This window comes from Pteropus medius, unplaced genomic scaffold (assembly GCF_902729225.1).
Source record: "Pteropus medius unplaced genomic scaffold, Ma_sr-lr_union100, whole genome shotgun sequence".
NCBI lineage: Eukaryota > Metazoa > Chordata > Mammalia > Chiroptera > Pteropodidae > Pteropus > Pteropus medius.
The window spans coordinates 510,330-536,821 of NW_024340699.1; the positions used below are offsets into that span (position 1 = coordinate 510,330).

At 35.3% G+C, this 26,492-nt stretch overlaps 1 protein-coding gene and 1 long non-coding RNA gene across 4 annotated transcripts in view; one reads left to right on the forward strand and one right to left on the reverse strand.

Annotated features, from left to right (window-relative positions):
* Window positions 1–25,843, forward strand: part of LOC120613964 (uncharacterized) — a 50,943-nt gene extending 25,100 nt beyond the window's left edge. The window contains exons 2-6 of one of the 2 annotated variants that reach the window (XR_005655813.1): window positions 15,020–15,187; window positions 17,065–17,141; window positions 17,306–17,794; window positions 18,783–19,072; window positions 25,300–25,843. This is a non-coding gene — a long non-coding RNA (uncharacterized LOC120613964). Of the gene's footprint in view, window positions 1–15,019; window positions 15,188–17,064; window positions 17,142–17,305; window positions 17,998–18,782; window positions 19,073–25,299 lie in introns of those variants that run through there. The other variant, XR_005655812.1, reaches the window with a different exon arrangement.
* On the reverse strand, window positions 1,572–26,397 carry SOX30 (SRY-box transcription factor 30). Of its 2 annotated transcripts, XM_039876558.1 has the most exons (5): window positions 25,378–26,397; window positions 23,700–23,939; window positions 22,278–22,457; window positions 14,325–14,817; window positions 1,572–2,625 (listed from the first exon to the last, which is right to left on the reverse strand). In XM_039876558.1, exons 1-5 carry the CDS (start codon window positions 26,387–26,389, stop codon window positions 2,244–2,246), a joined length of 2,307 nt encoding a protein of 768 aa, XP_039732492.1. In that variant the 5' UTR covers window positions 26,390–26,397; the 3' UTR covers window positions 1,572–2,243. The 2 variants fall into 2 exon arrangements, with proteins under 2 accessions (XP_039732492.1, XP_039732501.1); XM_039876567.1 differs by lacking the exon at window positions 14,325–14,817 and having other exon boundaries at window positions 2,507–2,625.
* Window positions 26,398–26,492: the final 95 nt, after the last annotated feature.

Genomic DNA, 26,492 nt, shown 5'->3' on the forward strand with positions numbered 1-26,492 from the left:
AAGTCAGCTACTTGAAAGTTGGGACTAAATCTGTTTTCAGTCTATTTGCAGTGAAAAGAGTTTTTATTTGCAAATAGGCACAGAGCAGTTTGACATTCTAAACATACTAACATTTCAACACTTTTAAAAGAGGCTATTCTTATTACAAATATCATTACCTTTCAAATTATAATAAGAACAAGGCAATGAGACATATTAGCAAGTGGTTGTAGCTTCAAGCTTAGAGAATTTTATTTTGATGACTTGGAGAGGCAGATGAATTAGTGTGAACGGGGCAGGGATTTGTTAAGTCTATAGATCTCTAATAAGAGCCAACAGTGGTTTGAGGCAACAGTGGTTTGTAGTTATGCATGCTTATCTGCAACAGACTACTTTTCTACATAAGAGCTACCAATATTTCTCAGCCCAAATTATACTGTGGATCTGTGAACAATCAAAACTTCTGACTTCTGAGCCTAGCACTGAGGAAGATTTAAAAAGTTGCCCAGCCTTAACAGCCACTAGAAAGATTGGGGAAGGAATTGGTGGTGCAGGGATAGCCTGGAGACTGGTAGTTAGGAAACAATGAACCATGCTCTGTATCATTACACAGGGATGCCCCTAACCAAATTGTCTTAAGAATAAGGTATGTGATCAAACCCAGTTTAGTCAACAAAGTGTTATTAAAATAAAATGGGGTAAAATGAGTCAAATTGTTGGATACATTTTTCCTTCATGGTGTAGACATCACATGTGAAGACAATCAAACATTAAGTTCTGATGTGAAGTTCATGTTTGCGTTCTACCAAGAAATTCAGATTTGCTCTTTAACTACATTGAAATGACATTGCACAGAGTAATAAAAAATATAAAATATAAAAATAAAATTTTTATTGGGAAGAGGAAATTTTACATACAATTAAGTATAAGGTTGATGAAATGTATTAAATTAACAATCTTTGCTTAGGGAACAAACACGGATTTAATAAGAAGCTAAAAGCCTAGAACAGGTTACCACACACAATTTCTAAGCCGTTTTAAGTAACAAGATCTCAATGTGCATAAATTATACAGATCACTGAGGAAAAAAGTGTATTGGTTTGTGGCTCTTTCCGATCATCAATTCACTCTGTGTCTTGTGGATCTCTTTTACCATGATCCCATCTCTTATGGTCCTGATCCCATTCTAAAAAGGTTCTCTCCATCCATAAGTGGGCACTTACCAAGAAGTCACATTGCAAGTAGGATTTTTTTTGTTCATTGTGGATTAAACAAATTCCATATGCTCTTACATGAACTCCATGGTTTTAAAGACAGCTGCTTGAACCAAATCTGGAAGAGCTCTTCCATTCTGAGGAGTGCTTAAGTCACATGTACACATGTGTAAAGGGTTTGGAAATGGCATCGGAATATGTGCACAACATCTCTATTAATACAGTTTTAAGTCTCATGTAAGCTAACAGGACCTGTGCAATTCTGGAGACTATTATGTATAAGTAAATATCGGTATGTGGTATGGAAATCATCATCATTTGAACAATAAATACTCACTTTGCTTATTTCTAAACCCTAAAGAGAAGACATCCAACAAGAACAATTTTATCTGTTTATTCATTTATAACAAAAGAAGAACAATGCATACCAAATGGAAAAAGATATTCAAAAAAGATGATGAAAATGTTTACAAACAGAAATGCCTAATTTAGCTGAAGGAATTACCCAAGTGCTGTTAAAACACATTTGCAACTTATAATTGGCTATCAATGTAAATTAAATTTAGTAACTGAGTCCCAATTCACTACAAAAGTTATCGACATATTTTCAAAATGTTACATAAAAACTGACAACATCCATAAGTATTACATAAATACCAAACAAAAAATCATGTAATAAAAGTAAATAAATGTATCCTGAGATAAAATACAATCACACTTGTCATGCCAGATATGTACTCCTTTTTCCCTCACATATAATTGTGAGGATTTGGTATTTTGCACATGCCAAGATAAAGTGATGATAATATATGTTGATGCAAATTTCCGCCATAAAAATAAACTACTTCATATCTTAAATATTCCTACGATGAAACAACAGGACTCCAGTTTCACTAATAAAAACTTTATGAAAGCATAAATGCATTTGGTTTGACTCCTCAAATCATGGCTGAAAACTCTCAGCAAAGCATTCTAGGCTTTTTTCTCACACCGACTGACCCAGAATGTATTTTAAGAAATGTTTATTTTCTGTGCATATTTGTTTTAAAATTATAAATTCCTGAGCACTTTTTCTTCTTCCTCCTCATCACTATCAGTGACATTGACTTGCTGGATGCTAGAGGGAGTTGACGTCGGGGCTGTGAAGACGTTCTCCAAGGCTCCAATGTCCAGCTGTGGCATGGGATTTAGGTATTCTTCCCCACTGTGGCTATGGTTGTTATAGTAAGAGGTCCCATCCATGCTCTCACAGCTCCGAGAATCTTCACTGTGTGTGCGTTCATCTGGGTAGTCTCTAAAAGGATAGTCTCTATTTAAAGCTGAAAACATAGCCTCATGTTTTTGGTACCTGTCTTCATAATAACCAAGGCATTCTGGCATTGAACTTGGAAAATTTCCATAGCCAAAAGGAGGCCGACTATAAGGGCACGTGCTGTAGCAGAAAGACAAAAAAGGAATTAGATCATACCTCGCCTACATGTTGCCTTGCATACAGACTATTTGATCAAATTTAACTGCATCCTCTTTGGGACCTGGAAAGTTCTCAAGATAACTTTCTGCTAGCATTTCACGTAGTATTGGCTCTTTTACTACTGCTTAGCCCTGACATAAAATAAATGGCAAAGTAAGCTTGTGCCTGTAATACTCACTAGCAGTATTATCTATTATCAGCTCAGGCTTCTTTTTGATAGCCTTGATTAGAAAAAATTGCTTCTCTGGGCCTTTCTTTCATGTTTTACACCAGGTTTTGGAAATGCAGGCTATGTTGTGCTGTGCTAAAAAGTGACAGTAAGCAACACAGCGATTGTTCTAACTAGAATTTGAAACAAAGCTTATCAGGGGACAATGTCTAATTGGGTTGAAATCAAGAGCTTCTGGGGAAGTCCTGGAACAAATGACGATAACTTTTTAATTGACATTCAATTGTGAAGTAAATTAAAAACATTCTTAATACCAGAAAGATTTAGAACTGATATTAAAATGTGATTCTAAAGATCTTTTCAAAAAAAAATTTTTGGAGGGCAGAAATGTGAACAACTGAAAAGATTATTTTGATGATTTTTTAAAAGGCAAAAAATTGACATTTTAAAAAAGCAAATGTAAAAATTATGCCATTCAAATCTATTTGTCAAGTTTTTTTTTAAATTTTAAAGTATTTATTCTCCTTTACAAAGGCACAGAACAGGAATCATAGAAAGAGGTATATAGAAAAGTCCAACCAAGAGTTTCCTGGGCTCATGGACTCCACCTAGTGACAGATAACATAAACATAATGATCACACTAGCAAAACCCATGACAAGATGGATGTTTCATTTCATGCTCCCACATTAAAAAGAAAAAAAAAGTCAACTTTGTTTCCTTCCCTTTAAAGATGTAAGTATGATCGACATATAAGACCATCATCTCAAACTCTTTGAAAGTATGGTTATCTTCAGTGGTTTGGTGTCCCATCCCCAAATATCCAAGTGCTAGGGACCTTGCCCAATGTTAAATGACCCAAATATGAGGTAAAGTTTCTAAAATATTTCAGATTTCCCTTCTTATTGCCTCATTTGGGCATCTTTAAGTTAATGTATATGTCCTGAATGCACGATACTGCCAGCTACCATGACTTTGCTCCTGCAACTCTTCCACCTTTAGGTCTCTCCATCCATTGAATTCCACAGGTACTTCAAGGGGGCGTTCAAATCTACCTCCTCCACAAAGTGTTCACATCAGCTAGAAACAATTTAACCACTATTGTTTTCAGAAATCAATATCGGCAAGATACTATTCAAGGCTTGGTAGAAAGTTTTTTTTAAAAAGGTCTAAAATCTAGATATATACTAGGCAGTTGCTAAAATTTAAAATGCAAATATCATATGGCTATATTGGTGTGTTAAAAACAAGTTAGTGTTATATCCAGAGAACAAAAAGGTCAATTAAGACAAAAGTAATCCTAGAAAGTTACATGAATGAAAATGAATAACTATAGAGGCATTATGGTGTAGTGGGAAAAGCACCACATAGAATTATCAGAATAGTATTAGCCAACATGCAATAAGTATTTACTATGTTTTCTAGGCATTGGCTAAGGAATTTACATGTTATCTCTAATATTCCTTAGAACAAGTCTATGAGATAGATACTACAATATCTCCACTTTACTGATGAGGGAACAGAGCTTTAAAGAGATTTGCTAAAAGTCATGTAATTAGTAAGTAGTAGAACAGAATCAGGCAATCTGACCCTAGAACTTGTTCTCTCAACCACCATGCCACACTACCTGGGTACTAGTTCTAGCTGTGCCACTTACAAATCTGATAATCATAAGTAAATCTTAATTTATCTGAGCGTTAGGTCCTCCTTATATTAAATAGGGATAATATTGCCTGTTCTGTCAACTTAAAAGGTCTATCATAAAGAATTTGGGAGGGGATGTGTATGAGTACTTTGGAAACTAGAAACAGTCTCACAAGAAGTTACATTTAATAATGTATTGGTAAATATATACATACATGCATATTTTTATTTTCAAAAAGAAAAAATGCAAAGATAAAACAAAATCTAATTAAAATGGTTACCTTTATAAGAGTAGAGAAAGAAGAGGGGAGGAGACAGGAAGAGAAGCTAGACTTCTCAGAATATACCTTATATTATGGTTTTGACTTTGAAACCATATAAATATTTTATATAATTTTAAACAAATTTAATATTTTAAAAATTGAAAACAAATAAACTCAAGTTTACATCAAGTTGTAGATGTCTTAAATACAGAAAGAAACATTATTTCAAGGTATTTTAAATCTGATAGTTTCATTATACCTTCATGGTAATGCATAACATATAAAGAAAAAGAATCATAAATAAATTTTAAACTGCATACAGTAATTTTGTTGTTTGTGATATTGCTGCTTTGAAACTACTGATATCATTGTTTTGAAACTATACTCTCTCTTCATGTATATACGAGTATATACATGAAGGAAAGGAAACATGTTTGGTAGGATAAAGCAAATAAATGATGATATTATTATCGTTAGGAACAAAGATTTTTAGGAGCAAAAGATACTAGCACATAAAGTCAAAGAACTTCATTTGAAACTATATTACATTTATTTTGGAAATATCAATACAAACTCATATTTTCTCACAAAAAAATACATATTTTCTCATATTTTCCACTGAAAAGCTCAGATACTCTGTTATTCAGTAGCAATAAGCATCCTTATTGCCTCAAGTGTGATTTATAAATACCACCTTCAGTAAAAGAAACTTGGACTTCTGGGTAAAATGGCTGATTTCAGGTCTCATACAGATAAAGTACAAGATGAGCCTGGGACATACTGTGTCCAAGAGCAAAAAAAAGCTATCAAACCAAAGGAGCCAACTTGCAGCCAGACAACTGGACAAAAAAAGGGAAATTCTGAGCATCAAAAAATACAATAAATAATGACTGCAAGGTATTGATTGAAACATAACAAATATATAAAAGTCCACTTGTTCATAATGATATTCTCAAAACAAAATAAGACTCATTGATATGGGGAAAGAATCGAGAGTTGATTCTGCCCTTCCTGTATTTCAAAGTAATGAGGGAAAGTTTTTCTTCATAAAAGAATTTTAGCTAATGAATGAAAAAAATATATCAAATTAGAAGATCTCCATTTTGCAATCTCATGGATCTAGGTAACAATCACCATAGCTACTAATATAATTATGCTGGTATTTCTCAACCTTAGGCGATCATTAGAATAACTTAGGGAAAACTTTTAAAGAGCACTGCTGCCCAGGTTTTAATTCCCAAAGATTCTGATTTATTTGTTCTGAGTTTTTCAAGTGATGCTACTATACAGATAAGAATTAAGAAGCAAGTACTGTTTTAGGTAGGGAAACTTATAACCAGACTGATAATACCTGAACCTACAGATCATTCTTAACATTACTAATAAAAACTTTATGTACCTCTTGATGTGATACAAAGTACACAGCACCACAGGTGAGGTCTCACTGTCGAAAAAATAAAATTGAACCTGAATCTAAACAAGTTGCAAGATCTAACAATCATTTTATAGGAAAAAATGGGTGATAAGAAAACATGTTAAACCATACACAAGGATGTAATAAGCCAAATCCAGGATGTGGATAGTATCTTGTTTCTTCAATAAATATATGACATTAAAAAAAAAAGGATAAGTACTACTATAGCATAAAAGAGGCTTAAGAGACATAATCACATCCAAAGTGTATTCCTTGCTTGGATCTTGTTTTATACAAATCAATTGTGAAAAGAGTTCTGAGACAATGGAGGAAATTAAAAATAAGGAATTATTAATATTTGTATGAAAATGGTAGGTGGTAATTTTTTTTGAATCCTTAACTAGTAAATATACATGCTGATATATTTGCAGGTGAAATTATATGATATCTGAAATTCATTTTAAAACACTTAAAACACTGTCCACCCAAAGCTAGGGGAAAGAAATGAATAAAGAATAGCTTAAATGTAAATAATTGTTGATGTTGGGTGATGGGTACATGAAGATTCATTATACTATTCCATCTGCTTTGCATATGAAAATTTCTATAACAAAATGGTAAATAGGTAAAAATAAATTATTCATGGCTTCTCTGACTTAATAATATGCATGTAAGGTTCCTCTATACCTTTCCATGGCTTGATAGCTCATTTCTTTTTAGCACTGAATAATATTCCATTGTTTAGATGTACCACCAATTATTTATCTACTCACCTTATGAATAAAGCTGCTATAAACATCCATATATGCAGGTTTTTTCTTGGTCATAAGTTTTCAATTCATTTGGATAAATACCAAGAGGTATGACTGCTGGATCATATGGTAAGAGCATTTTCAGTTTTGTAAGAAACTGCCAAGCTGTCTTCCAAAGTGGTTGTAGCACTGTGTATTCCCACCAGTAATGAATTAAGAGTTTCCTTTGCTCCACGTCTTTACCAGCATTTGGTGTTGTCAGTGTTTTGGATTTTGGCAATTCTGATATGTATGTAGTATCTCTTTGTTGTTTAAATTTGCAATTCCCTAGTGATACTTGACGTAGAACATCTCTTCATGGCTTCACTGCCATCTGTATATCTTCCTCAGTGAGGTATCCATTCAGATCTTCTGTCCATTTTTAATCAGATTGCTCATTTTCTTATTGTTGAGTTTTAAGAGTTCCTTGTATTTTGGATAACAGTCCTTGATCGGTTATATCTTTTGCAAATATTTTCTCCCAATCTGTGGCTTATCTTCTCATTCTCTTGATACCATACATTGTTTGATACTGTAATTTTGTAATAAGTTTTAAATCAGGAATTGTGAGTCCTCCAATTTTGTACCCTTTCAAGATTGTTTTAATTATTTTGAGTCACAATCCCATATGAATTTTAGGATCAACTTTTCCATTTCTGCAAAAAAGCCTTTAGGATTTTGAGAGATTATAATTCTGTATACTACTTTGGAAAGTATTGCCACTGTAACATAGTAAGCCTCCCAATGCATGAACACAGACACCTTTCCATTTATTTAGGTCTTCTTTAATTTCTTTCAGCAATGTTTGTTTTTCAGTTTACAAGTCTTGCACCTCCTTGGTTAGATTTATTCCTAAGCATTTTATTATTTTTGATGCTACTATAAATGAAATTGTTTTTTTAATATCCTTTTTGGATTTTTCTCATTGATAATTGCTAATGTACAGAAGAAATACAAGTGATTTTTGTACATTGATCTTATACCCTGCACCTTTGCTGAATTCATTCATTAGCTCTAATTTCTGTAGATTCTTTAGGATTTTATATATACATATAAGATTTTCTATGTATAATCATGTGTGAATAGAGATAATTTTATTTCTTTTCCATTTTGGATGTCTTTTTTTCTTACCTAATTGTTCTGGCTAGAACTTCTAGTACAATGTTGAATAGAAGTAATAAAAGTGGGCATCCTTGTCTTGTTCCTGTTCTTTCAGGGAAAAGCTTTGGTCCTTCATCATTGAGTATGATATTATGTATGGACTTTTGATAAATGTCCTTACCATGCTGAGGAAGTTCCTTTCTATTCTCAGTTTATTGAATAAGTTTTGAAATCAGAAATTGATTTTTATCATGAAAAGGCACTGAATTTTATCAAATGTTTTTTTCTGCATCAGCTGAAATGGTCAGGTGGTTTTGTTCCCTCATTCTATCAATGATGTATATTACATTGATTTTTAGATGTTGAACCACACATATATTACTGGAGTAAATTCCACTTGATCTTGGTGCATAATCCTTTTTACTTTGCTGCTAGATTTAGGGTGCTAGTATTTTGTTCAGTATATTTTACATCTAGATTCTTAAGATATATTGGCCTGTAATTTTCTTTCTTGTAATATCTTTGTCTGACTTTGGTAACAGAGTAATGTTGGCTATAGAAGTGTTCCCTCTTACACTGAGAGCACTGATGTTAATTCCTGTTTAAATGTTTGGTAGAATTCACCAGTGAAGCTATCTAGTTCAGAGCTTATTTTTTGTTGGGAGGTTTTCGATTACTGATTCAATCTCTTGATATAGGTCTGTCAGATTTTCTGTTTCTACTTGAGTCAGTATTGGTAATTCATGTATTTGTCCATTTCATCCAGGTTACCAAACTTGGTGTACAATTATTCATTGTATTCTCCTATAATCATTTTTTTCTGTAAGTTCAGAAGTAATATACCCAATTTCATATTTGATTTTAATAATTCATGTCTTCTTTCTTTTTTCCTTAGTCTAACTAAATGTTTGCCAATTTGGTTGATCTTCTCAAAAAGCCAACTTTTGTTGGCTTTCTTTTCTCTATTTCATTAAATTATCTATTGTTTTTACATTCTTTATTTTATTTATCTCTACTCAAATCATTATTATTTCTTTCCTTCTGCCAGCTTTGGGTTTTCTTTGCTGTTCTTTTTTTCAGATCCTTAAGGTATAAAGTTAGGTTGTTGACTTGAGATGTTTCTTTTTAAATATGGGCCATTGCAACTATAAACTTCCTTATCAGCACTGCTTTCATTATAAAATCTCTTAAATTTTGGTGTGTTTTCATTCTCATTCATCTCAAATTATTTTGTAGTTTCCCTCATGATGTCTTTTTTGATTCACTGGTTGTTTAAGAGTGTGTTATTTAATTTCCATATATTTGTGAATTTTCCAGTTTTCTTTCTGTTATGACTAGATTCATTTCATCACAGTTGAAAAAGAAACTTTGTATGATTTCAACCTTTTAAAGTTTTTTGAGACTTATTTTGTGATCTAACTTATGGTCTATCCTATCGAATATACCATGTGCATTTGAGAGGAATCTATTTTTTGTTGTTGGGTGGAGTAAATATATCTGTTAGATCTAGTTGGTTTACAGTGGTGTACAGTCTTCTATTTCCTTACTGATCTTCATTTTTGGATGAATGATCTTCTATCCGTTATTTAAAGTTATGTATTATAGACAATATCATATTCAACATTGAAAAGAAGAAAGCATTTCCTCTAAGATCAAGAGCAAGACAAAGAGATGCCCACTCTTGCCCCTTTTATTCAATACAGTATTAGAAATCCAAGTTAGAACAATTAGCCAAGAAAAAGAAGCAAAAGACATTCAAATTGGAAAAGAAAAAATAAAGCTGTCTCTATTTGTAGATGGCATGCTAAAGACGTCACCAAAAAACTGTTAGAACTAATCAATGAATTCAGTAAAGGGGCAGGATACAAAATCAATATACAAAAATCAGTTGTATTTCTATCACTAACAATGAATTGTCTGAAAAATAAATTAAGAAAACAATCCCATTTATAATTGCATTAAAAATAATAAAACATTTAGGAATAAATTTAACCAAGGAAGTGAAAGACCTATACACTGAAAACTACAAGACATTCATGAAAGAAATGGAAGAAAACACAAATAAATGGAAAGACATTCCATGTTCCTAGATTGGAAAAAATAATATCATTAAAATTTCTAAACTATCCAAAGCAATCTACGGATTTAATGCAATCACTATCGAAATTCCAATGGCATATTTCAGAGCAATAGTACAAACAATCCTAAAATTTGTGTAGAACCACAAAAGACCTCAAATAGCCAAAAAGCAATCTTGAGAAAGAAGAACAAACTGGGAGGCATTACACTCCCTGACTTTGAACTATATTACAAAGTTATAATAACCAAAACAGTATGATATTGGCATAAAAGCAGACACATAGATCAGTGAAACAGAATAGAGAGCCCAGAAATAACCCCACATGTGCTCAAATGATTTACAACAAAGGAGCCAAGAATGTACAACGGAGAGAAGTCACATCTTCAATATATGGTGCTGGAAAACTAGATAGCTACATGCAAACAAATGAAACCGGACCCCAATATTATACATTAACACAAAAATAAACTCAAAATGGATTATAAAGACTTAAACATAGGACCTGAAACCATAAAACTACAAGAAGAAAACACAGGCAGTAAGCTCCTTGACATTGGTCTTGGTGATATTTTCAATTTGACACCAAAAGCAAATATAAGCGCATTGGACTATATCAAACTAAAAAGCTTCCATACGGCAAAGGAAATGATGAGTTTAGCTAGGTATTAAATCGTTCAACTTTAAATTCCACATACCTAGTAAGTTATAGCAGAAGGTATTCCATGTTAGCTAAGTCTATTCAGTTTGGCGACTTGTAAGTTCCCTCCTCCACAAGGGTTCGGCAAAAGATTGTATGTGTCTGTAGATGTGTATTATTATGGGAAGCGGGTCCACAAATTCAATCAAATTTTTAAATAGGTCTATAATGCAAACAAAGGTTAAGGATAATTGCTTTTAACCTTTGTTGCCTGAAATTTTACAACGAAGATGCTATATATTCTCACAAATCTGGGAATTCTTTGGACTTACTTTCCCATATATATGTATGTATGTATATGTGTATGTATATATATATATTGTATTTCCTACATATTTTAAGTGAAAAAATCCTCATTTTTCTTTCATATCCTTTCTACATCCATAATTGCAATAGACAAACACATTTATTCACTCAATGGCTAACAGAATGAAGATCCTAGATATCTCCTTTACATGTAAAAGTATAAATACTGCAAGGAAGAGGAAGAGGAAAAGAAAGGGTTGGGGGAGAAAAAAAGAACTAATCAAGGAATTAACATAATACAGAGAGTGTTTCAATAAGCACAGTATGAAGATGGTTAAGACTTGAAGGAAAGTGATATTAGCTCTCAGAGCTAGGGATCAGCACTTCTGAGTATCCATCTGTTTTATAAAATGACTCTTTTTTTTTTTTAAATATTCCCTAGAATTTTTTTCCCCTTTAATTGCCTGCCACCCCCACCCTTCCACTCCCTGACCTATGGATGTTGCCTTCCTCCCCTTAAGAACAGGATCTCTGAAGGTGGGGCGTCTCCTCCCACACACTCACAATGCTCACGTGCACCCGGGGCCTGCTGGCCCATGGCTCCACCTGGGGTGTGAACTCAGGACCTGCTGCATCTAAAGCAGACATACTAATCACTATACTATGGAGCCACCCTCTAAAATGACTCTTTGATTAAACTAACTAAGCTCTTTGATTTTTACTCTAGATACACAGGGCAAAAAGGACTGCTTGGAAAATATGTATATTTGATATATATTTATATATTTGATGTACATGTCAAATGTCATATCGATTATGATATTGAAATGGCTGAATAATTCTACACATAAGTGAATTAGATTAGGGGAGAATTTCTTTATAGAAGATTCTGTTACCAGTTGGGAGAAGAGATAATAGAAAAATTCAGGACGTACCAATTAATTTTGTCATTTAGCCAGGCTAGATTTTACTGAAATATACTATCTAAACAAACATAAATAAGATTATCCATTTCCTTGGGAGAAATTATCATGACATACACACAGATAGAAGTTAGAAAAGTAGTCAAACAAAATTATAATTTATAAGACTAGTCTGTTTTGGAAACTAGATACAGCTTAATGTTATAGTTGACATAGTGCTTTGACATTCTTAAATAAAATAAAATTCAGTATACTATTATTAATTCATTTGTTTCCTCTAATAGCGTCATTATTAATTAGCAATATGGCATTAAAGATAAAGGTATAGTTTCTGTCTTCTAAGGACTTATTTTCTAGAGCTCTTCCTTTAAAAACGTTAAGTTATCAGATGATCTGTACATTACCAGACAACTCCTATAAGCCTTGTCATGAATAAAGGAGATAAACTTCCTATGATTTTATCTATTTATTGTATAAGGAAACATTACCTGCCTCAAAGTCCACTTGACTAACATGACTTTTCCATTCAAAATATGTATTTTCTATGTAATTCTCTGCTAGCAACTAAAAGCTGCCAATCAAGAAGAGCCATTATATTGAGAAGCCCTACTAATATAATGGAAATAACAAACGGAATTCAAAATCAGATAGGCAAACTAAGCCATTTTCTAGTTGTTTGGCCTTAACGAAAATGTTTAACATCTGGTCAATTTCATTATCTGAAAAAGTGGGGGAGTATTATACCCAAGTCACAGTATTGTTTTGAGAATTACATGTAAAAACGCTTACCTCTCAAAATGTTATAAAGAAAAAAAATTAGCAATTAGAGTGAACTTGTGGGGCACAACCTCTTCTAGATGTCTTTAACTCCTTTCCTGTGAGTCCAAGTCCTTCCTATATTACAAAATTAATTACATAGCACAGAGAAAATTTCTGCAATTTTAGTGTGTAGACCTTGACATTCTAAGGCTCATCTCGAACCTACTCATTTATTAAATTCCAGCTATGTCCTTAGCACTCTTCTTATATCAAGAAAACACTGTAAAATTCTCTAAAATTCCTATAAAATCTCCAACCCTGGCAGAGAGCAATAAGAGATTATCAACCCCTGACCATAGGAGACAAAATCTTGAGGTTTGATTTCTTGAACTAAAAGATTTCTGAAAACTGCTAAATATAAAAAGAACCTACGGGAAAAACAAAACCACAGATAGGGAAATCTCCCTTCCTCCTGATCTCAATTCCTACTTTCACTTTCTTTCAATCCTGGGCTAAGGACTTGAAAGCAAGCAATCCCATTATGAAATGAAGCAACACAATATGTACCTCAAAAGTTCTTTCATTGAGGCATTGGTATACCTAAGTGGGGAGTAGTTTTACTTTCTAAATAACAATAGAAGACTGGTGTTAAACAATTAACACTCCAATCTTAACAGAAACTATCTCTATCTACACATTTAACAGCAATTGAAAAGTAGAGGTTAATACCGCTCTATTAGAATGCTTGTAAGGGAGTTAAATTCTATCATGCCAAAATGAAAAGTGACAAATTTGTTTTCCCTATATACTTCCCTATGATAATCAATTCCTTGCCTGGTATTTTATATGGGAAATTTTTGGTCAAAAGGGGCTCTGAGAGGGAGTATAACTTTGGACAAGTCATCTAACTTCTCAGACCAAGTGCTTGTCTCTATACCCTTGCTATTCAAAGTGTGGTCCACCAACCAGCAGAATTGGCATCATTTGGGAGCTTATTAGAATTAATATCAGGTGTACTATACTCCTATACTCTAGTATAGGATACTACCGTACCCCAGAACTACTGACTCAGAATTTGTATTCTAATAAGATCACATGTGAAAAAAACAGCTCTATACAATAAGGGGGGTTGACTATATGATCTTAATTTTTCTTATGACTAATTTTCTCATAAATCAGATCTTACAACAGTGTATCCCGTATTTCATGTGGCAACAGTCAGCTAGAACTGAATAAGCAGCTGTCCCATTAGATGTTTCTTGGTAGATAGCTCTCTTTCAAGGGGTGATTTATGGACTCAGCCTTCTTCTACCCTGTGATTCTGCCATCTTTAACATGTGGCATCCAAGGCCACTATATTAAGGTGCATGAATCTGCAGAACCTCCCCCAGTCCTCATCTGGCCCACTTCATATATTCATGTTAACTGTCTGGCCCCTATTCAGCCTCTAATTTAAGTTATATTCCAAGCAGAATTGAGGAAGTCTCTTTTTCGGCAATAAAGAGATACCTTCAGAGGTAAAATTCATTGGCTGTATGTATTTTTAAGGTGAAAGAAAAAAAAGGTTCATTTACCTTGATGGAAAGTAGTGAGGTCCAGGAAGGAAGTAAGGGTGATGAAAAGAGAATCGCGGTGGGGTCCCAAACAGCGTGGCTGGATGGCCAAGGGGAGGGGGCTGGTAGACATGTGAGTGTGGAATAGGAGGAGCCTGGGGGATTGGAGCACTTCTGGGACAAGTGGAAACGCTGGGATACTCCTTGGGAGGTGGGATGGTTGAGGTTGCAAATCTGGCATGGGCAGTACTTGCACTAGTTGGAATCCTGTTGGTGCTCTCCAGAGAGACAGGTGTGGGTCTCTTCACAGAGCGATTGGCTCCGGAATGCAGCCGATGAGTGTCCGTTTGGGAGGGCCCAGCAAAGCGCTGGGTGGGGAGTGCTGGGCGGAGGGGCAGATTTGGAGCCTGGACGGCCACCTGGGCAGTACTGGAGACGCTGGGCTGAAAAAGTGTGATAGGGCTTGGGCGCTGGACTGCAGGTGTGGGCAGCTGGATGTCAGGTGGGGCTTCGCCTTTAGAAATAAAAATAGCATAGTCAGGCATTACTTGAGTCAGTCCATTGTTTTTTTTTTTTCAGTTGAATTTAATAAACTGTATAACCAGAAGCCTTCACTAACCACCTTACCTAATAGTATCACTTTTATAGCACTGTGAACACACTAAAGTCAACTTGTTCACTTATTTTATATTTTTTGGTCTCTCTTTCCCACCTAGATTCTAAGTGCCATGAGAGGAGAGATCTTTTCTGTTTTGTTCACTGCAGCTATCTCTAGGGCTCTAAATTCTGCTTGCCACTGAATGAGTGCTCAACAATTTTTTTGACGAATAAAAAAATGAACAAAATTATTGAGTGGAGTAAAAAATAAATATACACAAATGCTGGTATGTATATGTAAATGTTTCTAAAAGAAATGCTATGGAACTACTAACAGTGCTTACTTTTAAGGAGTGGTCATCTAGGAGAGGAGACAGGGGTGGGGCAGTAGGAAAAGCCAGACTTTCATTTTATACCTATCGGTACTATTTTTGAATTTTCTATTATCTAAATCTATGAATTTTATTTTTAATATTAATAGAGGTTTCAGTGTAGTGGCATGGGTCATTTTTCTTTTATCTTATATACTTCTCTATATTAAACCAAATTATAAATGACATATAATTAAAAAACTAAAGAAACGATCAGTAAAATTATTTCGCTTTACCTCATTAAATCTGAATACAGAAAGAAATTCCAAAGTGAGAATAGGAGTTGCCACAGGTCAATTTGTAACAGATATGAAAGAAATATTATTGTAGCAGGGCATGACAGATACGGCAGAATTTTAAAAGTAGGTGAAACAACTCTGTATTTGATCTTTCTGTTCCTGAAGAAGAGAGGACTACTGACTGAGTTGCTGAATTATCCGAATGACGCAGTTAGCCTAAATTTAATTAATCTTTTCTAAAAATATATAGAGAGAAGCCATAGCAATACTGCCAAGATCTAGTTTATTCCATTGCAGTTAGGTCTCTGTTAATATAAAAGATGCAGTCCAAGAATAGACTCTAATGGTTAGAAATGTCTCTGTCAGAGGCTCAAAAGAATGTCCATCATTGACCTTTGCTCAGCCTTGCCCAGGTAAGACCTTTCCCTCTCCCTTCTCTCTAGATAAAGCAGATAATACCCCTCTTGAATATGAAGGTAGGAAATTAAGGAATATATCCATCTATTTCAAGATGGCCTCTAACCCAGTGTAGTAGAGGCAACACAGGAGCAGGGTATAGATGAAGCTGTCCTGTTCTCAGTTGGGATTACGTGGATGAGCCCTCCCATCTGTGAGGCACAGGCTTTAGGTAGGCCTTTGCTGATTAATCAAGAATAAAGTAATTTCCCTCCTCCTGTTCTCTCAGAAACTGTAAATTTATCACTTATTAGAAAATAGCATAAATTTTTATTATTATTTACATATATGCCACCCCAACCACAATCATGAAACTGGGAATTTGAGAGCAGAAACTGTTTTATTCATGTTTATGTTCCCCATATCTGGAATAGAACCTGGTTAATAGCTAAGAAAAGTACGACCTGATGAAAGAAATAGCAAACTAACAAAAAGGCCTTTAGCTGACAGCACTTCTACCACTTGTGTGGTATAAGGAGATCTAACCCTCTAAACAACTATGAAAAGGAGACTGACTTATAAAATCTTTCAAAGTGTTGACTAAATAATCCATGCATTCAAGACATCTGCTCTTAAAAGCTACCTTTGATTCAGATTTCCTTTCCCCATACCCAGTACAAAAACAATTAGTCCTCAGTAAAACAGTATGGTCTTTCTAGGGAAGGGAAGCAAATTACAGGAGCTGTATAGACCATCGATATCTCAGCTACCAAAGAAGGACTAATCTTTTAGCTAATATCAAATGTTCTTTTCTACCAAAGATATTTCTATAAAAGAAGGGATACTGGTGAGGCATGGGGTGATAAATTATGCATTCAGTTAATTCAACAAATTTTCTCTAAGCAACAAATGTGTCAGGCTCTGTTTTGGTTTGAGGTAAAACATTATATAGACAGTTATATGGAAGTAATGAAGATGTCCTAAATGCCAAAATTCAGGTTGCTAAGCAGGAGGCAGTTAATGTCTGCAACATCTAGACATTTCTAATAAACTGTCAGTGAATAGGAAAGACTTGTAGTAAAGGAAGAACTCTATTGTATCAAACTGTAGATAAGGTATGAGAAAGACTAGCCAATCACCTGTTTTCTTGTCTTCTAGCACACGGCCAGATTATATTTCCCAGTCTCCTTTACAGTTAGGAGTGGTCATATGGCTAAAGGGCTACCGAATGGAATGTAAGTAGAAGTGATGTGCACCACTTTTGAGACTGGCCCATAAAAACCTCTCACACATCTGTACACATAAAACTAACACAATGTTATATATTAGTTATATCTCAATTAAAATAAATAAAAACAACTCTCACTCATGATCCTCCATGCTTTTGTCCCTTGTGCAGGTTCATGCATATTAGTATGGTGGCCTTGGATGCCATACATTAAGGATGGCAGAATCACAGGGTAGAAGAAGCCTGAGTCCATAAACCACCCCTTGAAAGAGAGCCATCTACCAACCTAAAATACCTATTTGGACTTTCTATGGATAAAAAATAAATCATAATGTGTTTAAACCATTATATATTGGTGCTTGTTGAAGCAGCCAGTGTATCTATAGAAGAGTATGACAACGACAAAAGAAAAAATTAAAAATCTCCTGCCACTCATTCCCAAAGAGGAAGCCTGTGCTGAATAAATGAAGGGTACAAACAGGTTTTTGTTGTGTGATGGGGAGGAACAGTGAAGGAGTGAAGAACGGCAGAAATTGAGGACAGACAAAATTTCTCTACAAGAAAAAGCTGTATGGACGTTCGTGAGAAGGAGAGGAGGACCAGCATGTGAGGAGAAAGAAACAGAGGAAGAGAGAGGAGGAGAGGATAGGGAGAAACAGAGTAAGAGACAAAGATATAGTGACAAAAATGGGGAATGGAGAACTGGGAAGAATAGTTAGGCAACTACTAAGAAAAGTAGGACTTTGGGAAGAGTCAAAGGAAATAAACAGCCCCAGAAAGACTTATTGTATATTGAACCATGTGATTCTTCCCTACTCCCTCAAGAAAACCTAAAATAAAGAGCTATATGACCTTTCAAGGAATTTCCAAGTCAAATTTGTGTTTCTCATGGATATAACACTTTACTAGAATGGACTTTAAAGCAGAAACAAGACCAGATTCTCTGAATTATAATAGTATCCGAATGATAGCGGTTTATTTTGGTTTGGTTTGGTTTGGTTTGGTTTGGTTTGATTTGGTTTGGTTAAGCAAGAAGAGGTGGGTAAACCAAAATGCCACTATATGTCTATCAACAAAATTAAAATAGTAAACATTTTTTAAACTAAAATTTTAGAGAAAATGTATGAATTCAGGGGAGTGAAAGATATCAATTGATTTAAGATCTAATATGAAAAACCAATTTCATGCTTGAGAAATAAAATGTAAAAAAGAAAATAAGCTCACTAGAAAATTCATATATACATATAAAGTGACATTTTAAAGCCAAGGTAAAATAAATATAGCTTCTACCAAAGTTCTAGAAGCCTTTAAAATAAACGAATGTGAATACTTACTATAAAATGAAAATTCTGGCATAACTGGCATCAAAGACATTTGATAAAACAAAGATTAGATCTAAAGAATTCTGGACTATTGTATTTTGAGCACTTTCAGAAACAGGAGAAGAGCTTGAGATGTGGCATTAAATGTGAGAGATAGAGTAAACATAATGCATGGGTCATAAAAATGATACCAAACAAGATAGATAACATAGATTTATCGAAGAGATAATAAAATTAGTAGTATTTGTATTGATCCTTTCTATTAAGTACCTTATAAACTCATTGACAATAGAGTCTGTAAAAATGTTTTTGCATTTTGTCCCCAGCACAAAGTTTAACCCATAATCGGCACTTAATAAACATCGGGAAGTGAGGGACAAGGAGGCAGGCACGTAAATGTGGAATTGGGATTTACTATAGACTAAGAAGACATCTGAGATGGAAACATTCACCAAATCAAGAGAGAATACTAAATTACATGATCAGATTTCAAATAGATCAACTTAATGAGATAAAAATGTGCTGAGATGATCTGGTACACCAAGGATCCTCAACCCTCAAACCATGGACCAGTACAGGTTTGTGGCCTGTTAGAAACTGGGCCGTGCAGCAGAAGGTAAGTGGCTGGTGAGCAAGCAAAGCTTCATCTGTATTTGCAAGCCACTCTCTAGCACTAGCATCACCACCTCAGCTCCACCTGGGATCATCAGGCATTAGATTTTCATAGGAGCACCAGCCCCTGGTGCCAAAAAGGTTGGGTACCGCTGTAGTACAGGACAAATGATCGCTTATTGGAACAAACAGCTTTAGTAGAATACACAGTAAAATGAAATAAGCTTGAGTGAGAACCAAACAATGGATACAGATTACTAGAAATTGCATGAATACTGTGTGTGAAATATTAGGTAGTAGTGATGACAACGTATTTAAATTTCACATTCCAACAAGAAAAGACAAAAAATCCACCCTGGAGTTATTAGATTTTTGGAAATACAGATATTGGCTAGGGGAAAAAAGCTGATAGGAATAACTAAAATTAAAAATTCATAGAAAAATGAAAGTCATTTTATATGATAATGTTAAAAAAACAGATGGAAAAAATGCACCTCAAAAATCATCTTTTTAAAATGAAAAGATTGTCCAAATGCATAAAACAGAGAAGCCCAAGTGTATGAATCAGACATAAATAAAAGTTAGGCAGTCCAAAGGAAAATTGAGTCACATGTGAGGGACCTCAAAATAAACATTAACTGAATCTTTAAATACTTTTACAGAAAGAAAAAAATCAGTGAAATAGTCATTAACAGTATAAAAGGCAACTGAAAGGAGAACAGAGAGACTCAATAAACTCCTTTCTACTAAAAATGACATTAAGAAAATTTCTCAACTCTAATTCATTTTTATAGCACGTAGGTTAGAATATTAGATCAACTGCGGTATCATGGCAGGCTCACAGAATGTTCTAATCCAAATTGACAAAACATATAACTAGATCTTAGGTGGCAATTACTTAAGAACTATAGAGAAACTCAAAGTTAGAACTGAGAAAATATTAAAGTAGATACAAATGGTCTCTCAGAGAAATTTTACAAAGTCGACATAACTCCCAGCTATTGGAAGTGGTACCCTTGAGAACTATAGCTTGGCAAGTCTATTTTCTACGTCTGAAAAGCTGGCAAAATCTATACAATATATTAATGCACAAAGCCTGGTAGAAAAAAAGAAGGCAAATTGTTTCTTTAAGAGATAAATCATACCTCACTAAATTAATATCTTTCTTCCATGGGAATAAAGCAAACAAGTTTGAAAAACAAAATTAGCATGACTTTATATTTAGAACATAAAATTAGTTGAAAGAAATAAAAAAGGAAAAGTATAAAAATTCACATCTGCAAATGCTGAGATTTAAAGTATGATTCCCCTAGGGATCTGTGCTATAATTTGTTCATATTTGTTTTATAAATGACTTAGAATAAATGACTTAGAAATAAACAGTGAAATTTCCAAATGTGCAAGTGAAACCAGCTCCTCTAAGTAATATAATGCCAAGATTATGAGAACAATTTAAAGGATATATTTCAAAACTGTAGAACTGGGCAGTGAAGTAACAGATAAATTTTATCATTAACTATTAAGACATATATCTAGAGAAATAATTCCCAAATTATGCTTACAAGATAATGATCTCTGTTTATCATTTGAGATCCAAGAAAGGAATCTTTATGGAGACTACAATATTATCAAAAATAAGAGATGTGGGGAAAAAAGCAAACAAAAGATTATTATCTCACCTTCGATTTAAGTACTGTTGTGTGCGGCTCTAAATGATTCCTTTAATTCTGTCTGCCATACTTAAATAGAACATCATGGATGCAAGAACTCTGACAGAAGAAAATCTTCCAGTTTCTATCTACTCCACATCTTTGCTCAGAATTGCATAAAATTAATACAGTCCACCCTCAGCATCTGCAGGGGATTGGTTGCAGGACCCCAGTGGATAATGGAATACATGGAAGCTCGTGTCCCTTATATAAAATGACATGGAACCATGCATACAGTTGGCCTTCTGCATCTGCGGAGCAAAAACACTATTTGCTGTTGGCTGAATCTGTGAATACAAAATCGGCTGATATGGAGGGCCAACTGTATTGAGTGAAAAAATCAGCACATAAATGGACTCATGCAGTTCAAACTCATGTTGTTCATGAGTCAACTATATGTTGTATAAAAGTGTCAACTGCTTCAAATAAGAACATCAATAAATCTGTTCCTGGGAAAACATACAGCATTTAACAGCGTATAGAAGCAAATGGAAGAGAGGTCTTAAAAAAGGATTAAGAAACAGATTATAAACGCAGAAATCACAAATAACATAGCAGACAAAACAAGGTAAGTTAACAATAGCATAATTAAGCCTAGGTTGAAATGCAGGATTAGAGGAAATACTGACAAATAGTGAAGAGTGAAAGCGCCTGACTGTGATGGGAAAGAACAAGGATACAGAATCAGCTTTCTGCATCTTTCTTTTCAATGTAGACATCTTGAATTTGGCTTTGTTGCTATCAATTGCTAAAATTTTACACATACACACACAAAATTGAAAATGCTTAAGATTCTAAGTTAATTTTCAAGATATCTAAACCTCTTAGCACATCGGGGTACCTTTATTACCAGAAGGATCTGAGCGAGTGAAAACTGGAAAAATCAGTAGTTTTAGGTAGCGAAGGTAAAAATCTCTGCCTAAGAGATGGTTAAAATAGGTCCTGGAAGGACCAATGATGGATAGCCTTATAACATGTTATTAAGTTACTAGCTTCTCAATTTTGAGTTCTCAAAAGCAAGAGACAGGAATGTTGTAAAGAACTGATAACAGAGGGAAAAATTAGGGAAAGACATATAATGAACCAAATATTTCTAAAACGGCAAGAGAACAGTTTTAACAGATCAGTCATTACTAAATTCCGGGAAAGGATGCCTCACACCCCATTAGCAAGGCATTCTTTTATGCTGGTAGTAAAAAGATACTCCTGTTTCCTGTTGAATTATCTCAGCCATTTCCTGTGTTATCAACCTAATCTATGGATTCACCCTGATTTGCTTAAAAGGTCTGTTTTACACATGGAATATTTGCTACTCTGGCAAACCAAAATGCTTTAATATCTATTGAAATTTTTCCTTCTCTGATTTAATGTTTTCACTTACTTCATTTGTTTCTTAATGTATTTCTAAATTCTTAAGCTAACAAACAAAATTTCAACTTAAGAAGTAAAATTTTCACACAGCTATTTAAAAATTCATAATCTACAAAGAAACCAACTCACCAACTGGATGAGTGATGGTGTTCTGTAGGCTGGGAATTACCACAGAGTAGGTAGGTGAGCGATAAGGATAAATTGTTGTAGGATTTGTAGAGATGATATTCTGTGTGGTACCAGAAAATACATTGGAAACACTTAGAGGGAAGCGTTTTCGCTTCCCTGGTCGAGGTTGATAAACCCAACCTATAGAAGAAGATAAACTTTTTAATTTGAACATATAGACCCTATTTAGCCTTTAAATAGTTTTTTTCACATCAAAAGTTCAAAGCATGTCTAAGGTTTTAATAAATTATTGACTAAAGTATCTTTTCCTGCTCTGTGATACTATTTCTGTGCATTTTAGCATATATACCCATATAGTTCCTAATTAGTGGCCAACGCTGTAACCCGTAATTCAGAGGAGGAGCAAAGTCAAATGTCTTATATCCAAAGATACATGTGGAATCTGTGGAAAAAGCAACATTAAAGGCACTGGGTTGGAATCCCAAAGCTTTTCCTCTAACTTATTATAAAACAATGCCCCAGTAAGATAGTATTCCTCTTCTCCTGTTTTCTCACTTTCTATATGATACAATTGTCCATATCTTACACTGAAATGGTCACTAATGACCAATCACTATTTTTATGCCTAATTCAGGAAGAGTCACTCTTCTAGACTTGGTCATCTCCAAGTCCACAAATGACCCAATTTCCTTTCAAAGTCAGGAGAGTGGAGTTATGGCAATTAAAACCACTGTATGACCAGAACTACTGGTTCCCTATAATCACTGCTTCTGACCATTCATTCCCCCTTAGAACCTCTCTGCTCATACTTTAGAAAAAAATAATTCTTTTCCTACTATGCACAAGTCATGTTGGGCATACACTGTGCATTTACCCAAGCTTAATCTTTATGTCCTTACTGCTGGGGAGAAAATCAGAATTCATTTCAAACTACACCATGGTGAGGATAAATGTATCAATCAGAAGGCAGGACTATGTTCTAATAAACATGTAATATTAAAGTGGAGCATGGTGTTAATCTCTGCATTCTCATTTACTTTAAGTGAGTACTGCTTATTTTTTCTATTGTTATAATTTTAACATAATTTTCTAGTATATTTGCAAAGCTCCTAGAACTCTGGAGCTTTACATTCATTAAGTTTACATTTACATATTTAACCAAAACCACGGTATAACTGTATGTCCCCTGGTTTGCATTAGATAGCAAATAGAAGCCCAGATGTCCCTCTACTTGGTTCTGTTAAAGGAAATTTATGCTGAGTATCAGTTAAATCATTAGTATAACATCAGCCATTATTCTCTTTATTGTAACTATCAGATTAGAAAAAAAATAACATTTTTGTCTTCCAATCTCAACCTAACCTACTTTTTACATAAATACACTCATTTAAAATTAGAAAGAAGGTTTATTCATTTGATTACCAGGAAATTCCTCTCTGTGCTTTTCTTTAATCTTTTGTGCTTCATCATAATAAGGTTTTTTCTGTTCTTCACTAAGTTTGTTCCACTCTAACCCGAGCTGGACACTGATTTCTGCATTGTTGGCTGCTGGGTTAGCTTTGGCTAGTGCTGGCCGGTGGATCCTTGCCCAAACCATAAATGCATTCATGGGTCGCTTCACATGACCATTTCTGTCCTTACTGAAGGGAGTGTCTGGTATTCCTACGTGACAAAAATTAGAGACTAAATTAATATGCCACACACACATGCACACAATTGTAAAGTGAAGTACACTTCCAACTATATTTTTTTAAATCTAGAGGAAATAAACACTTCAGTTTAGCCAAAGAATTGCCAGTATTCCAGAATTCCTCATAACACCTGAACTCAGCATTCTAAGTTATAGTTTAGAATGACTCTCCTTTTCCTCAAAAGAATAATATTGTTGAAGATACTGTGGAAGAAATAATGTTGAAGATACAGCAAACTGTTGGCTTAATACCTCTTTGAGCTTTATCAATACCTCTTATAATAATTAACATTTAGTTTATTTCCCAGTAAAAACAGTCTATTAATGGGGGACAGGAACTATAACTTATTCATGACAATAATCCTACACCAGGTAGGTGTTCCCTAAATGTTTAAAGAAAGTGATTTAAATGCCCATTCAAGCAAAAATATTTACTACATTATAATACTATATTAGTTGTATTTCATTATGAAGGTGAAGCTCCTCAACACCTTCTTACATTCTCTTTATTTTAGGGTTACTTTACATACAAAATTTTTAAAAACACAAAGGATGAAATAAGTATTATAAAGTTTTCCTTTCCTCTCCTTTAGAAAATGTAAACAAAGTTTAAAAATTACTGAAGATAAAAGCAAGAGGGTGGAGTGAAAGAAATAATCAGTAAATAAAACAACAAATGTAAAAGTTAATGAAAATATGAACTGAAGATTAATATGACTTTCCATGACATTCATTGGCATAGTGTTTTGTCTGAATTAAATCTTAAGAATTTTCTAACCATATTTGGAGATAATGGATATAAATATCTACCCGTAGTTGTCATTTTTTAAAAAACAAATTTTCTCTTATTCTACAGTATTTTCTTTTTCTATATTTCTCTAAGTCCTTAGCTTTTAGAATACTAAAATGTTATATTTAATCATGTACTGTTTTCTCTTAGAAAGCGTTTATTGTTCATTTTTAAAGAAAAATAACCTCTAAATTCAGTAAAACTTTTCTATTTAATTGCAACTATTTTTTCATTAAACATCACTTCTGCTTCTTGATACCCATAAAAAATCAAGGTATAATACTCTTAAATGTTGATTATCTGTAGCATATAAACTAAGGGCTTTGTGTTATTTAGCAAGCATACTTCTATTTTTTGTATAAACATTAGTCACATCTAAATCTCAACTTCACTGGCCTTAATTTTTTTTTTTTTTTAATGTTTGGGAATGTAAAACGCCTTAGTATATTTTACTGGTACATGGACAAGTCAATCAGAAGTGATACTTGTGCAGACTTTACCCTGAAAAGAATCAGTTCCCTGATTTTATCTTTCTCCTTTAGACTTCTAAACTGCTGACATGTCAGCACTGTGGCAACAAAGACGAAATTTGAAAACCAGATTCCCCTGCCATCTAATACCTGCATCGGAGGGAAGCACGGTGAGCGGGACATCTTTGGTTTCGATTTTTACAGAAGGCTCCAGTAACGATTGCATTTTAATAGGCACTGGTGTCAAGGGGACCTTGGCCAATCTTATCAGCTCTGAAGGTGGAGGTCCCTGAAACTGGATCCGGGCCCCAGGGGGGACCGTGTGGAGAGTCAAAGGGATTCTGAGGTCTTGCTGGTGCGGCCCAAAGGCGCTGGTCGGCTGGGCCAGGATGACCTCCTTGCTGCCATGGACCAGCCCATTAGAGGTGGTTTCGGGGCCGAGTCTACAGTCCTCGCGGAGTCTCTCGGGTTCCTCCGTTTTGATGATTCCTTCTCTGATGGCCGACAGGCTTTTGCCTTCCCCGCCTTTCGCCGCGTTCCTCATGACATCCTCCGCCTCTAATTTGCCTTTCTTCTCGTCCCCTCGGCGACTGTCGAGGGCCGGCCCCAGGCCTTCCACCTTGGCCGCCCTTGAGGTCCTAGGCCCCACTTCGACTGCCCTCCGAAGCCCCACGGAAGAATCAAAGCAGTGGCCTGGTTCCTGCTTTTCAGCCTTGACGTGCAGCGCCCGGGGCTGCATCGGATGCAACTCGGGCCTGCAAGGGGGGCCCTCCGACGTGGGCGGCGGGGGCGGCAGCAGCAGCAGCTCGGGCCTCAGCTGCAGCAGCCGCGCCTGCGCGGGCGAGGCGACAGCGCCTTCGTCCCGGGCCTGAGGCAGTGGTGGCCCTGGCGGCAGTAGCAACACCTGCTCCGGCTTCACCTGTAGCAGCCGCCGTGCCGACGGCTGTACGCTCGACGCCGCAGCCTCCCCGCACGACGAGGCCACGGCCGCAATGGCGGCCGCGCACAGAGCAGGCGGCGACACAGGGGGCTCGAAGGCTGCTGCCCGAAAGGGGGTGCCCTCGACCGACAGTGGGGGCGGAGCTGGGCGCAGTGGGCGCGGCGGAGTCGCCCGCGGCAGTTGGCGAGGCTGAGGTGGCGGCTCCGGCCTGGCTCTCTCCATGGGGGGAGGGGGACGCCCAGGCCTGCTCTCTGCCGGGATTGTGAGCTCAGCCGTTTGTTGGTGACCTTCCCCCTCCCCCTTTCGGTTAAGGCCCTTTCAAGGC